The 15,071-nt window shown below is 43.0% G+C and overlaps 2 protein-coding genes across 3 annotated transcripts; both read right to left on the bottom strand.

Moving 5' to 3' along the window:
- Window positions 1-5,878: 5,878 nt before the first annotated feature.
- On the bottom strand, window positions 5,879-11,675 carry LOC119278009. Its single transcript, XM_037559362.1, has 2 exons — window positions 11,443-11,675; window positions 5,879-6,253 (listed from the first exon to the last, which is right to left on the bottom strand). The coding sequence occupies exons 1-2, from the start codon at window positions 11,545-11,547 to the stop codon at window positions 6,173-6,175; spliced, it is 186 nt and encodes a 61-aa protein (XP_037415259.1). The 5' UTR covers window positions 11,548-11,675; the 3' UTR covers window positions 5,879-6,172.
- Window positions 11,676-12,662: 987 nt separating this feature from the next.
- On the bottom strand, window positions 12,663-14,805 carry LOC119278010. 2 transcript variants are annotated; one of them, XM_037559363.1, is made up of 4 exons: window positions 14,653-14,805; window positions 14,527-14,570; window positions 13,388-13,503; window positions 12,663-13,295 (listed from the first exon to the last, which is right to left on the bottom strand). In XM_037559363.1, exons 1-4 carry the CDS (start codon window positions 14,746-14,748, stop codon window positions 12,871-12,873), a joined length of 681 nt encoding a protein of 226 aa, XP_037415260.1. In that variant the 5' UTR covers window positions 14,749-14,805; the 3' UTR covers window positions 12,663-12,870. The 2 variants fall into 2 exon arrangements, with proteins under 2 accessions (XP_037415260.1, XP_037415261.1); XM_037559364.1 differs by having other exon boundaries at window positions 14,527-14,567; window positions 14,653-14,798.
- Between the last annotated feature and the right edge of the window lie 266 nt (window positions 14,806-15,071).

A 15,071-nucleotide genomic window follows, 5' to 3' on the forward strand; every position in this document is an offset into this window, starting at 1 on the left:
TCGCCTCCGGACTCAGCATGCTCCAATCCATGATTATTGACGCGGCACAGGAGGTAGGACCTTTTTATCTTCTCAATGAAAACTTGACCAGATTTTTTATGTGTGATTTAAATAGACATACATTTTCACAAATAAATTGTACAAGATGAATTATTGCAACGTCTCTTCCCAAGAATCATGATGGACAAAGTGACAATTCAAAAGGAATGGATCCAACATTATGTTACTACCAAAATTAGAAATCCTTTTATTTTCATCTACTATTAAAAAGTAGTACTTCCTCTGTTCATTTTTATAAGACGTTTCAGACAGCATACATTGAACTGTTTTGACTTCTCTCTGAAATGGCTACAACGTCTTATAAAAGTGAACAAAGGGAGTAGTATTTAAGTTCTTGGAATACTTGGAACTCTGACAAAAAATTAGCATGTATGTACCATTGTTCATAATGCAAATAATATCTTAAAATCCTTTGAATTAGTAATTAAACTTTTGAAGAATATGCTTCAAAGTTGAGAAATAGGCACCCGACATGAAGTTATCCCCTTCCTCTCCAACCGTGGCCCTTCCACCATATGTTTCTCCCACTCAAAAAATCTTCCATGCACAACTCTTCTTCAACCCTAGGGCAGCGGGGACTTGAAGGAGGCATCATTTGAGGGAATGAGTACAATTCTTCACATCTATGGCCCATGGTCCAGACAATGGCAATCCTAAATGGGCTAACTGAACCAAAATGAAGATTAAACTCCCATTAAATTCTCCATGGCCAAAACATCCAAATAAATCAATCTGTAGCAACGAACGGGCATATTTACTACTCCCCCCGTCTAGGTGAGTAAGTCATCTTAGGTTGTGCACAATGACCAAGGAGGAGGGGAAAACGAGAGTACTTAATGTTCATTTGCTAATTAATAGCATTGCATGCAATGAACTAACCACTGCATGTCGTGTTTGATAGTCTCAAATCATTAAAAACATGCACACCCCACATCTCTTATTGGTTGATATGTCAAGAAACAAGAAACGAGGTAGAATTTAATGCATCGTGCCTAAGTGTTTTGGGAATATTTGGTTTTCGTAAGATGACTTACACACCTAGACGGAGGGAGTAGTAATATACTAAGAGGATTATGGTTGTGACTTTTCTTACCAGCTTATTGGATCTGTAGCCCATCAAGGGACTGAGCTTGGGTGACTTAACTGCACCTGTCTTTGGGTGTATGACATATGGGCCAGACACCTGTTGGGCCCACCTGTCAGGCAGAAGGATTATGGCTGTGACTTTTCTTACCGGCTTATTGGATCTATAGCCCATCAAGGGACTGAGCTTGGGTGACTTAACTGCACCTGTCTTTGGATGTATGACATGTGGGTCGGACATTTGTTGGGCCCACCTGTCATACACCCAAAGGCAGATGCAGTAAGTCACTGAAGCTGCTGGTCATACCCAACATCTCTCCCTTGCTTTTGCTTTGCTAGACTAGATTGGTGAAAATCAATGAAACAACAATAAGAAACAGGTTGGTGCCGCCGTTGATAGCAAATGAACTGATGTTCCCTCTCTCCAAAATGAACTGATGTTCGTGGCATGCCTGTACAACCTGATGATATTTTATTTTAATACAGTACAAACGTATTTATTTTTTGATTTATTTTAGAATTTCCGGCGATGCGCATTCAGTGTAAGGAGACATTTCCGTCGATGACGAGGTGCCTAAGTTGACTTCGTAAATTTCAACATGATATGCCCGCTCAGTCTTTAGAGGTGCTCATAGGGGTAGGGTGTGCATGTGTGTTCATAGAGATGAGTGTACACATGTGTATATGAGCGTTTGCATTTGTACTGTGTACAACCTAATGACACATGAGCTCAAACAAACAGCCAAAGTCATTTATTTTTCGGGTGTAAGGCGAAGAAAAATTAGACAGTGATGGGACGGGACGGCAACGCTTTACTGCAACACATTGCGTCTCACGGAAAGGAGCAAGAGTGACCGAGCGGTGTTACAGGTGAGAGAGAATCTGTACAGCATGAACAATTTACAACTCTATGCATTACTCTTGGTGCAGGATGCACAACATCCAATCTCCAAGAAAAATGAACGGCCCTCCCATGCACAGGACCTCCCATGCATGGGAGAAATGCTACCATGCACGGGACCTGCCGTGCATGCATCCACCGTCTTGTTTATTACTATATGGGACCACTGGCATCACCTATAACATTTTCTTCCTCCCTCCCGCGTCTCAGGGGTGGCGGGGCCCCAACATGCGTGGAGGTGCGGCCGATCTACAAGCGACGACGTTGGCTTCGACGGCGGCGGCGGTCGGCCCTGCCTCGAGCAACGGGCGGCTACTGCGGTGGCTGGCCTGGATCGGGTGGTGGCGTGATGCGGTCTTCGGCGGCATGTCATCTGGCTTTAGATCGGCGGCGGCGTCGAGGGTCTGGTGGGCTGCTTGGCGACACCCATGGCAGGTCTATTCTGGCCGGTGTAGCCAGTGGTGGTGGTCATCTCTTCGTCGACGGTGGCCGGCCAGAAGCTTGGTGATCGGATCTCGAGATCCATCATCTAGTCCCGGCTGCGAGTTGGGGAGACATGGTTGTCGGTGAAAACCGAGCCGATGGCAGGCGATGGCGGCGTTCTACGTCGTTACCTTGATGAAGACATCGTCGTGTAACTACTGTCGACCCACTCGTGCTGCTCCGGGGGAAACCCTAGGATCTGGTGTTCCAGATCGGACGATGGCGGCACCGCGGTGTCGTTTCTCTCTTGGGAGCATCGTTTGTGGAGCAGCGCTGGAAGTCAGAGGCAGGAGGTCGAGCGGCTTCGTCTTGCACGGAGCTTTGGTGGAGATGTGAAGTCATGCCTGACCGACAGGTGCTACGCTTGGTCATGTCTGGTCGGCAGGTGCTACACACGACAGATCCTCCAAGGACTTCAAGTTGTGCCGGCTGGTGATACTTGGCAGCATGGAGCTGAGGTGTATCAGTGGCGATCGCGACGTGTTCAGCTGTTTGCGCGCAGGGAGGAGGTGTCGTTGGGCGCCGTGGTGGCGTCGATGATAGCTGGACCGAGCAAGGTTGATGCATCAGTACATTTCTGAAGATGGAGCGGTGACAGTTGGCGGCGGCGGCCTCTGAGAGCACGCCGGACCAGTGTGTGCCCCAGACTCGGCAAATGGCTAGGTTAGGGTCTCAGGTCTTAGATGTTAGGCTTGGCTGCGATGTCTGTTTGGTATTAGGCCCAGGCTATCTGCGCCCCTTCATCAACTGGATAGGTGTAACGACAGTTTGTTGCTTAGACGACGGCTTTAGTCTTACTGTTGTATTGATTTTGTAAAGTCTTGTGAGAATAATTAATAAAGTGGTCGTATGCATCGCCCAGATGCAGAGGCCGTGGGTCATCCTCCTTTTCCAAAAAAAAATTAACATACATTCACATGTTATTCTACTCATCAAGTTTCATCCAAATAAATAGATGCATACTGTATGTTAAAATAGAAATTTGATTTACATTCTGTTTGCATAATTGTGTTTTTTCTGGCAAGATCTTTCAAACAAGACTAATATTGAATATATTTTTTGCAAGTAACTACCATGCTTCAAACTTGTTTCATACAAATTTATTAATTTGATGCAAAAAATCAATAATGAGTTATTCAAACAAAACTTTGAACTTTAATAGTGTTTGACAAAGTATCTCATAGTTTTGTGCACTTTTAATAGTGTTTCAGTGTGTTCTAAAATTTGATTATTTTTAGAACATGCTGAAACACATTCAAAAGTGGTATCGTTTTAAAGTTCTCGTCATAAACACAAATACGCAAAAGGATCATAAATTGTACTTTTGGTTTAAAAGGTAAAATAGTTTTAAACTTAGAAATAAAATAACAAAGCATGGGATGGTGAAGCATAGGCTTGCATGTGATCAAGAAAGATCTGACAAACTAGAGCGTTAATGCACAACATTCAATCTCCAAGAAAAATGAACGGCCCTCCCATGCACAGGACCTTCCGTACATGGGAGAAATGCTTTTCTCAGGATCCTACACATACCCGACGAGATGGAAACTGCTTGGATTTTCACGAGCAAACCGGACGTGATTTTGTGATAAACTCTTACGTATTTACTACCATCGGGGCCACGCGATTTTCCTTGGGCAACCAGACGCTCTACATTCTATTCTAGGGTTCGCCTCCGTCTTTATATATAGAAGTACCTAGAACTCATCTAGATGAGATATAATTTGGTCTTATTCACTTTGAAAACAAGAACAGATACAATCCATGTCAGCAACACGTATCTTATAGCATCACATCTAATGACTATAAATGATGAATGAGATCAAACTATATCTCATCTAGATGAGTTCTAGCAAAACTGTTTATATATACCCGTATGTCGATGAGCAAATGGATATCTCACAGACCCCGTGTAAACCTCCACACAAAACATTCCCTCCTCTCCTCGGCGACATGAAGATCGGCGGATCACGTCTGCCGACGGTCAACAAGAAGTCCTCGCAGCGGTCCTCCAGCAGCAAGGCCGGCGGCGGTGAAGCACGTCCGGCGCCCAAGAGGGAGTCCGGCGGGCTGAAGAGGAAGGAGGCGCCGGCGGGACGCGTCGAGTCGCGCGCCACGAAGAGCAAGGGGGAGGACGGCGGCTCCAGGCCGGCCGGGAAGGTGGCGGCGCTGGCGGCGTCCAAGAAGGCGTTCGGCATTTCCGATGACACGGTGGTGGTCGAGATGGACGACCACGGCCACTTCTATCGCGAGAACGAGTTTCCCTATAATGCCGAGTTCATGGCGAAGGCCAGAGATCGGTACGACAAGCACATCCAGGAGCGCACGGACCGCTCGGAGTTTCTCCTCAAGTTTCGGGACAACTACATCTATTTCGGCAACGGGGACGAATCCAACTGAGGATCGGATCTAGTTGAGCGAGGTGTGATGATGATCACGTCGTCAATAAACAGCATCGGTCTGCTACGTTAGGGTACCTATGTTGGGTTGCTTCAGATGGTCTGTCTTGGTATATGAGTAACGTACTCAAAGTTTTTTAAGTCTTCTTATTTTGCGAGTTTGGAGGAAATGGGGTGAAATTTGGTACAGAAACTGCTGCCGGCACTTTAATGCGGATTGGTAGGAGTACTCCGTATGATTTAATCATCATTGCATGAATGAAACATGCGATCTTTGATGGCATCGCATGTACTTTAGTTTTCTTACGCCTGGGTGGCTTTAGATGGTTTATTACTCCCTCCGTTCCAAAATAGATGACCCAACTTTGTACCAAGTTAGTACAAAGTTGGGTCATCTATTTTGGAACGGAGGGAGTATATTTCAGTTCAAAAGGTTAGTTCATGAGCCAGCTTGCTCTCGGCATAAATTCCACTGGATGGTTTAGTTTCCAGCAAGTTCTAAAATGGTTTAATTGTGCCGTTGGTTCCGACGGGGAGCAAGAGGAAGAGCTTGGCGCCAAGGAAGGTTGTCTGCCCGCCCGTGAATCTGAGATGGCTGGGAAGAAGGAAGAGCAAGTACATGATATTTGATGGCTCTTGCATCTGACCGATAATCAGGGTAGGGTGAACGAATGTGCCAAATCACACCAGCAACGTGTTATTAGGGTACCATGGATCATGAGCCAGCTTGCTCTCAAGAAATATTTTATTATCTTCAGAAGTTTTAACTTCAGAGCCATAGACTTGACTCATGGTTTAAGCAACTAATGCTCATGTGCTAACAAAAAGACTAATAAAAACAAAAAGAACTTTGTAGGTACAAGCAAGGAAAAAATATCTAATTTCGGAATTGCACAGAATTGAACAACAAGCTGAAAGGCACTGCAATTTACTGAGAACGGCACGGCAGAAAAAACAACGGGAATATGGGCATAGCCTCTTGCATTCAATAAAGTTATAACAACGGGAAAAAACAACAAAATATGCATAAGCAATTCAAAACAACACCTCATAACCAAGGCAGTGAAGCTGGGTTATGCTGTTTTATAAACTAAACATGATTTAACATGAGCATAGCCTCTTGCATTCAATAAAGTTATAACAACTTGGTTTATTGGAGGTGTCAAGCATACATCAGCCAAGGCTTATCACTTGGAAAGTAAAAATATGACAAAGCAACTAGTTGAAACCATTGGCGAAAAGACAATCATGATTCACTCTCTTTTGCTTGAGCAATTAGGTCTGCTTGCATCTTCTTTATCTCCATCTCCCTTTCCATCCTTTCTTGCTGAAATAACAAGAACAACTTTTAGTTACTTCAAGAAAACACACTTGTACGTTTCTAAATACTACTAACTTATATCCATATATATTTATAGTACACGGATTTGCAAAAAAACTTTTTCCATGGTAGTGGTGATTTTGGTTTTGGGTGTGTGTATGTGGTTGGACCCCCTACAGGTGATGATGTTTTTGGTGTAAACGAACACACCAAAAGCTGAAACCACCTGTCTATGTTTCGATGGCACTAATAAGTTCCAAACAACAATTAGACATGTAATGCTCTCGTACCTCAAGTCCCGAGATGAATTTAGCCAAATCTAATCCACAAGAAGCATTAAATATATCAGTGTGGAAACAATAATTCTACCCCCAGCACCCACGCTAACATAAATACAAAAGGTTTTCATCTCCCACTCTGGAATTTCAACAGAGTTCTTCACCAAATATGATTTTTTGGGGACAGTGGAGGGTGGGTGATATCAAATATTCTGACAAGCAGGTGGAAAAGTATAGACAGAAACATGCTTAATGTGTTTGTAAAATGATGGCGAGTACCCTTACGAAATTTATCCTTAACATAACCCCCAATGATCAAGAGTCGAAGAGTCAATTGGGTACTGACTATAGACTGGTCTCAAACTCTCAACTAATCGTGACTCTTTTCGAGCACTGGTCATCGATTATACTGCTAGAAATACCATAAAAGGTGACCAGTTATGGTTTCATATCTTGATGATTGTTCACTGTGCATACACTTTTTTATGATTGTTCAGTGCACATACTAGTTGAATGTATAGGTTACAAGCTGCCCTTGAGCGATCTACCCTTAATATGAGCTCCATGTGACAGAAGGGCAAAATGGTTAGTCTGTAAGCGAAGGTGAACCCACATGGTATCCGGGAGAATAGAAGCTACATCAGTTCACCCAGAAAGTTCCAACAATAATCATGCAAATTTCTGAAGGCAATACCAAAGTAGAAAACAGACTAGATGGATAGATTCAAGATGTAATCCGAGTTTCAGTGGCTTGAGTTTTCACTTTTCTGTTGAATGATTAGCAGCAGCAAGAAAAGGGTCCAACTCACACTGAGCTAGGAACTACTTATTTCAACATTATTATATATATTTAAAAAATTAGTTCTCCTTACTTTAGAGTATGTATAAATAAATTGATTATCAGAAGGTAGGCAACATTGGCGTCTTCCTCAATCAATTGTTTATATGATTCTAAGTTACCTTTGTGTTTATTTAATGCTTATATTATTATTTATAAAAACAACTAACGAATTGGAATAAAAGACATAATATCCAGATATTCGACAATATTGGGAATATTCATGCCCCTCATAGCTTAAAGCAATTTTTAGTATGTATTAAGTTTCTGAAATAAGTTATGCCACAATAATTGACAATTGCATTTGCGGAGAGATTTGTGCAAAACCAATTTTAGTACTCTATCCAAATAACTAAAGAAATAAACAAATTTAATAACACTGAAATCCCTTAACTGTGACAAAATCATTCGGATCAACTCGTTCTATGGCATATCTAAAAATATTTGAATTGTTGTACACATATACTATTGTAGCTGATACACTCTCTCTGCAATGTATAGCCACCATACATACTTACTTTAAACTAAAAAATCATTGCTATGAACACACATCTAAATTGGACTTGTAATTTTAGGATTTATATCAATGGACCATTATTTTTGTACAGCAACATATATAACAAAAACACAGTACTGAAAAAGATGTTAGATTTATATTATGGCAACTATGCAATATAATAAGAAATAAATATTCAAATCTCTTGTATGTTTAGCTGGAAAAAAATTGATTTATTACGTTAACTAAATGTGAGGGATAACCTAACAAACAAAGTGCTTTATTGATGTAGTTTGCATGTGTTGCACCATTGGAAATTGGAACAGGACATGAGGCCAACCTGGAGCCATGTTGCTTGCCTAGTAAAGGACAATGATGGCCGCAAGAACCAAGGCATACAACATGAAAGGAACATACGAGAAGAGACATGCGCACATATGGTTGTTGCAGTGACGGTTGTAATGTCGTCTTCATGTCTTGTCCTACTTCCTTTGGCTCCGGCGCCTGTCTCCTCAGCGATCATCTAGCCGAATTCCAAGATCGGAAGTTCATGGTCAAAGAGCTCCGGGGGTAGCATGGTGCTTTGGCCAGCATATGGGTAGCATGGAGGCTAACTGTTTGGCTCCTTCATGCTGACATCTCAGATGGCACCTACCCAGTCAGCCTCCACAAGAACGGCCATGGGCGTCACCAGATGGCTCATCTAGGTGCAATGTTAACCCTGACCTCTGAGAATGAGGCGTACACAGCTCAAGATTTGCGCGTTCCTGCCCAGCAACTTGGACTCCATTGTCAAAGTCGGCTGCGACACCCAGACAATCAAGCGTATGATTCCTTGGTACAGCTCCGAGTATACACAGAGGAATTCGACGATGTCGGCAACTTGTCCGGCCTTTCTCTACCCCGAGATAAAAATATCTTTTTCAAAACCAGGAAGACTCCTTTTCCCAGAACGTGAGGCTTGAGGACTCTTTCTTGTATGATTTCTATTTTTTGCACAGCTTCATCCTATCTACATACGTGGTGGTTTTTTCTCCAAAGAAGCAGCGTCCAGCTTGATCCTATCTATGTACGTGGTGATTTTGTTTCTCAAAAGAGGCATAGCTTTTAAATATTTTCTCAGAAATTGGACGTGGATGTTGGGACATCATTTTGAACATGTCAGCTTTAATTTTTATTTAGCGTGTCATCGTATTACAATCTATGTACATGATTCCCAGAAAATAAAATCTACGTAGGTGATGTTTATTTATTTATTTCTCAGAAATTAGACGTGGGTGTTGGGACACCTTTTTGAACGTGTCAGCTTAAAAAGATTTTTTAGGGTAAAGGTTAAAAAGATTTAATGTGTCATCTTATTCCAATCTATGTACGTGATTGTTTTATAAGGAAGCAAACATCTTTTAATAGATCTTGACCATCAAATTTTAAATCCGATAGCTAAATTAATTTGTTGATGTGGATTAACATGGAGTACCTTATGGTGTTGGAAAATATTTGGACATGTCTTTGTTTGCCCTTTTAAGAGAAAGAAGTTACACATATTATTTCTATTTTTTTTGTACGTGTCAGCTTCATCCTATCTACATATGTGGTCGTTTTTTTCCAAAGATGCAGCGTCCAGCTTGATTCTATCTATGTACGTGATGTCGTGATGGTTCTTTTTCAAAAGAAGTATTTTTTTTCTGAGATGGGACGTTGCTGTTGGGACACCTTTTTGAATCATGTCAGCTTAAGCTTTTATTTAACACGTCTTTTCATTCCAATCTATGTACGTGATTCTCAAAAAAAAAAATCTATGTACGTGATGCTTATTTATTTTTTCTCGGAAATTTAACGTTTGTGTGGGGGACACCTTTTTGAACGTGTCAGCTTAAAACCTTTTTAATGTGGCATCTTATTCCAATCTATGTATGTTATGTTTATTTTTTTTAAAGGAAACAAACATCTTTTAATAACTCCGCCTATGTTGTCTCAACATAGCCGGTCCCAAGCCCGGGTAAAGGAGGAGGGTTGTGATAGGCTTGGCGAGCCAACGTAAAAACTCAGCCACTCTTATGGAGATGAAACCCAAAAGATTTTCGTTGGGGCCACCTCTAGCCTACCCCAACTTGTTTGGGACTAAAGGCTTTGTTGTTGTTGTTGTTGTAAACAAACATCTTTTAATAGATTTTGAGCATTAAATTTTAAATCCAATGGTTAAATTAATTTTGTTGATGTGGATTAATGTGGAGCCTCTTATGGTGCCTCCAATTAGTAAATATAAGATTTGGACTGACTGTCTGAACTCTCCAGCAAACTATGATCATCTAGCATGGTACCCGGACGATTAGAAGCTACATCGATTCATTGCCAAAGAAGTCCAACAATTATCATGCAAATTTCTGAAAGCACTACTCAGTAGTAGGATAGGCAATACCAAAGTAGAGAACAAACTAGATGGATAGATTCAAGATGTAATCCCAGTTTCAGTGGCCTGAGTTTTCTCTTTTCTGCTGAATGATTAGCAGCAACAAGAAAAGGGTCCAACTCACACTAAATTTATCTGGACTGACTGTCCGAACTCTCCAGCGAACTATGATCATCTAGCATGGTACCCGGATGATTAGAAACTATATCAATTCATTGCCAAAGAAGTCCAACACTAATCAAGCAAATATCTCAAGTCCCAAATCAGTAGTAGGATAGGCAATACATTCAAGATGTAATCCCAGTTTCAGTGGCGCGAGTTTTCTGTTGAATGATTAACAGAAGCAAGGAAAGGGTCCAACTCATACTAATTGTATTTCGACTGACTAACTGGACTCTCAGGCAGACTATAATCATGTACTCCCTCCAATCCAAAATAAGCGTCGCAGCTTTGAAATGATCAAGATCGGAGGGAGTAGCATTCTGTGTGAAGAGCCAAAACAGTGGGAATATAGGACTAGCTTCAAATCTATGTTATTCTTGCAGCTGTGAAACGCTGGAAAGAACTATTGTGGGAGGCGGAGGCCTGCAAGGTGAATGAAGCTGATGTACAGCGGCGGAGGTATGCGTCAGAATTGGACTCTGAACATAAACACACAGGAGGTAATGGGCGGTGTTTCCTTCCTACTGGACTAACCTTCTATTTACAATGGAATACCTTGAAATGTCTTTTGTTTAGGGGGGGTCACAGCTCCTGTTACGATATGAATATCCTAGTGCGTATACGGCTTTCGTGCTGGGTATGATCAGATACATCTTCTATCACCCTTATATGTTCCTCCCTTTGTGTGCTGCAACTCTTTAAGAATCATTTCTATCTCCATTTCTTTCTTTTTTCAAAAGATCGAGATGTAAATTGTAATCCCTGAGCAGATCGTCGGTAACGTAGAAAAACTAACGAGTGGGGAAATCCCCCCTGCTCCAAATCCCGGCATAGCACCTGGACAAACAAGGCCAGCGTACTCCCAGAATCTACGGTTCATCGGGTCATGTTGGACGGGATATGCGGAGCTAATCGAAGACGGGGAGGAACGAAGACCTGGTAGATCTGGCGCGGCGAGCTAACGGATTTAGAGGGGGAGAGGGGGGAAGAATAGGCCGGCGATTAGGTTACCTTCTCGTCCTGGTGGAGGGCGATCCAGACGTGGACCTTGTCCATGGACTCCCAGAAGAGGAACGCGCCGAAGGTCATCCCGAAGAAGGTCGCCACCCGCACCATCTTCTCCCTCTCCGATCTCTGGCTCCGGCGGATTTGGTGGATTTGGCGACGGCTGCGCGTGGGGATGGACGGGTTACCTCCAATCGACGGCCGGGGATCGGATTTTGGGCTGAGTGGAGTGGACCGAGAGAGAGCGGGGGGCAGCTGAGCTGGGCCTCGTTTCCTTTTAAGCCTGGCCTGTCTAGTGAGAGCAGTGAGGACAAGTTCTTCTTCTCTTTTTTTTTTCTCAAAAAAAAAGCAAAGCTCTTCTAATGTATATTTTTCTCAAGAAAAGTATTGTTTTTACTCAACTGAAGTTCTAGTTTTTTTTTTGCAGAGCAGAACAAGTTCTAGTTGCTGAGCTTATACTCGATAATTGCTTGAAATATGAAGTGATTCGATTCTCAGCAGCGAAGGGGAGGAGCGAGGCGGGAGGCTTGAGCAGAACGTAGCAAACTACCGAGTATGTATTTTTGGAGCATGGGTGTCACTTTTATTTTTGAATTGTTTAAAAAAAAACACATTTCAAGTTTCAAAACATGCTTAAACAAATCGTACATGGTAATATGAATGTATACTACACATGTGCGAAGTTTGATGATGAAAAATATGTTAAACACATGAGCTACGTAAAAATGGAAAATTCATGATTTGAAAATGCGACTGTGCACTGTTCACCACTAAAAACCCACGTTTTTGTATCTTTGTGCGTAGCTCACATGTTAACTTATTTCATCATCAAACTCTGGGCACCCGTGTTAAGGCTACGAATTTGCCTTGGCGTTTCTTTAAACTTCATATGTTGATTTTCGAACTATGAATGAAGTGCTCAGTGTTGCAAATTGACCTTTTAGCAAACTATTGGGCTGCATTATCGAGCAGGTCCAAAGGGTGAAGGTGTATGAGAAAAAAAGACCATACGTTCCGAGAGAGCAAGTGCGAAGCACTGATTCTGAATGCAGATAATATGGGCACTGATTCTGAATGCAGATAATATGGGCATAACCAACATGGGAGGACGATGCCATCTTCGCAACTGCCAAACTAGTCATTATTCAGTGAAGCACCCGGAGCTATTTGCTCAAACATACTACTATATCATCCGTCATGCAAAATCAAAAAGGAAGGGTTCCAAGTGTTCAACTCCATAATTATGTTTTATACTAAGATAAGATAGAGTACGTACAGCGGTACAGGGGAAGTTCTAATTAAAGTTCAACACTGCAAGGCTCCAGGCATAAGTAGCAGCAGACATTGGCATGCATAAACTCACCAATTACAGGGGCATTTATATATATCGATATAACACACCGATGGAAGCTAACATAGATACTAATTCACCACTTAGGACGACTGCTGTGCTTTGCATTGTGCCTTGCCATTAAGGGCCGCAGTGCGAAGACACCTTTGTATCAGGCGCATCTCTTCTTCCCAGTCGTCCCCGTTGGCGCCGCCGTCATGGCCCCCTTGTGTTTTGCGCCTCTTCTCCTCGTTCCACTCGTCGAACATAGATGGTTCGACCACGATTCCGTGTATTTTGCTCCTCTCTTCCTTGGTAAAGTCAGCATATCGGGATGGTTTGTACCGGGCTTCACCCGACCGTGACGCGGCGTTGAGCTCGTTCACCCTCTTGACACACCCCTTGAACAGCTCGTAGCGCCGTGCCTTCTCCTCCTCGTTCTTGTATCTGCGCTTGTGCACAACCATCCACTCCTCGAATCTCTTCTTCATGGCTTTCTCCTCCGGGTCCTCAACGGTGGGCTTCTGAGCTGCAGTTACAAACCAAGCAAAAGACTTGTGGGCTAAGTAACAATTAAACAAGGCAGGAGATCTAAATTAATAAGGCAGATCCATTTCATACCACCCGGCTCCTCTGGATTAGTTTTGAGATACCATATGCCTCCAGCAAAGACTGGCAAGGAACCCAGGGACATAACAGTGCCAAGTGACCAATCTTTGACTTGGCCAATGGGCAACCTGCAAAGAATAAACGATCGTGTTAATCCAAAATCAACTGCAGACTCTATTATTCCACATTTATTGATTCACCCAAGCTACCGTTTTCTTGTGTAATGTCTGACAGCATATAACCGATAAATTATCTTCCTAACACTAGAATAACCTGACTTGGTCAGCTGCAACACATTTTGTTGTTAGACGTGATAGTGCAAAACAATCTTAAACCACATTTAGCTCCCGGCGATATATTCCAGCACCAGATATATTCAGGAACCACCAGTTATTTGGCAGAAGCAAGCACAAGGAAGAGGAGAACAGAGGCAGGATAGACAGCAACGAGGACCAAGGACAAGATCAAGGCCAACCAATGGAGTGGCGATCAACATCTGGAGCATTCCGATGTTGAACAGTGCCATGTTGTATAGAGGGGAGTGATGACAATGTTGATGAGCCATTTGCTCAGGGAAAGCAAACCTTCAATCACAACATTGTTCTTTAGAAAGAAAATTCAGATTCCAGTTGAGTGTTCACACCATGACAAAAGATATCAAGTTCAGATTGCCACGAATTAAACCTACAAATAAACCGGGCAAACGAATCAAACTCAACAATATGGACTGATGTAAACACCAACATTGAATACACTAAGCCCAAGGAGTTGTCCTTTCTACCGCCGGTGCCATCATTGATATTATTAGTTCTGTTAGAGCAGATATGCAAATCCAAATAAACCTCTGAAATCAATGACAATCCTACATGAACCAGTTGTTTTATAAACACGACTGGGCAACAAAGAAATCAGATATCATATATTTGAAGGATCCTGTTGCATTGTTCTACTTATTATGCACAAAGTAAGAATTCATATACACTGCTTTATCAACAGAGCTGCATACAAGACCGTGTCAGATAACAGAGGAACCTACCGTAAGAAAGGGATCTAATAGTATGCAGGACAAGAAACAAAATTGTCATATCCAAGATACGATTTGGGGATCACCAAATAGGACACAGCTAAAACAGATAAAATAGTTGAGCTACCTGTCAAAGGAGCCGAATCCGCGCACACCAACAGGGAGGTTCTTCTTCAAAGGAGAGATCAATTAGCCACATGCTGAGAGACGGAGAGGATTGGGTGATTTTTGGGGGAGAGATAGAGATACGTACAGAGAGCTGGTGCCTTGCCGGTCCTACGACCTGGCCGCAGATCCGGCGTGAGGACAGCCTTCCCATCGCTAGAGAGGCGAAAAATCGAAGATTCATCGTCCTCCTATTTTTGTCCGGTCGGCTGCCCTAGTCTAGGGTTTCGGAGATGAGTTCGCCTCTTCTTCGCTGGCAGGGCAAGCTTAGGGCCAGACCTGGCCAAACGGGCCGGCCCGGCACGGCACGGCACGGCCCGTGCTAATCGTGCCTGGCCCGGCACGGCCCGCCATGGCACGTTTAATAGCCGGGCCGTGCCGTGCCGGCCCACGGGCGCTGCTCCTTGGCCCAGGCACGACCTGATTAGTAAACGGGCCGGCCCGATGGCCCGTTTAGCACGCTGGGCTGCACATTTTCAGCCTGCTGGGCTGGTTTTTAGGCCTATT

This window comes from Triticum dicoccoides, chromosome 3B (genome assembly GCF_002162155.2).
Source record: "Triticum dicoccoides isolate Atlit2015 ecotype Zavitan chromosome 3B, WEW_v2.0, whole genome shotgun sequence".
Classification (NCBI taxonomy): Eukaryota; Viridiplantae; Streptophyta; class Magnoliopsida; order Poales; family Poaceae; genus Triticum; species Triticum dicoccoides.

What these genes read in the sequence shown, in the direction of transcription:
- LOC119278009 (XM_037559362.1), bottom strand. Translation starts at nt 11,547, where the DNA reads ATGGTGCGGGTGGCGACCTTCTTCGGGATGACCTTCGGCGCGTTCCTC. An exon ending in CCCTCCACCAGGACGAGAAG is followed by an intron (nt 6,254 to 11,442) that starts GTAACCTAATCG and finishes TTGTTATTTCAG; the next exon opens with CAAGAAAGGATGGAAAGGGA.
- LOC119278010 (XM_037559363.1), bottom strand. Translation starts at nt 14,748, where the DNA reads ATGAATCTTCGATTTTTCGCCTCTCTAGCGATGGGAAGGCTGTCCTCA. An exon ending in CGGCAAGGCACCAGCTCTCT is followed by an intron (nt 14,571 to 14,652) that starts GTACGTATCTCT and finishes TCTCCTTTGAAG; the next exon opens with AAGAACCTCCCTGTTGGTGT. An exon ending in TAATCCAGAGGAGCCGGGTG is followed by an intron (nt 13,296 to 13,387) that starts GTATGAAATGGA and finishes TTGTAACTGCAG; the next exon opens with CTCAGAAGCCCACCGTTGAG.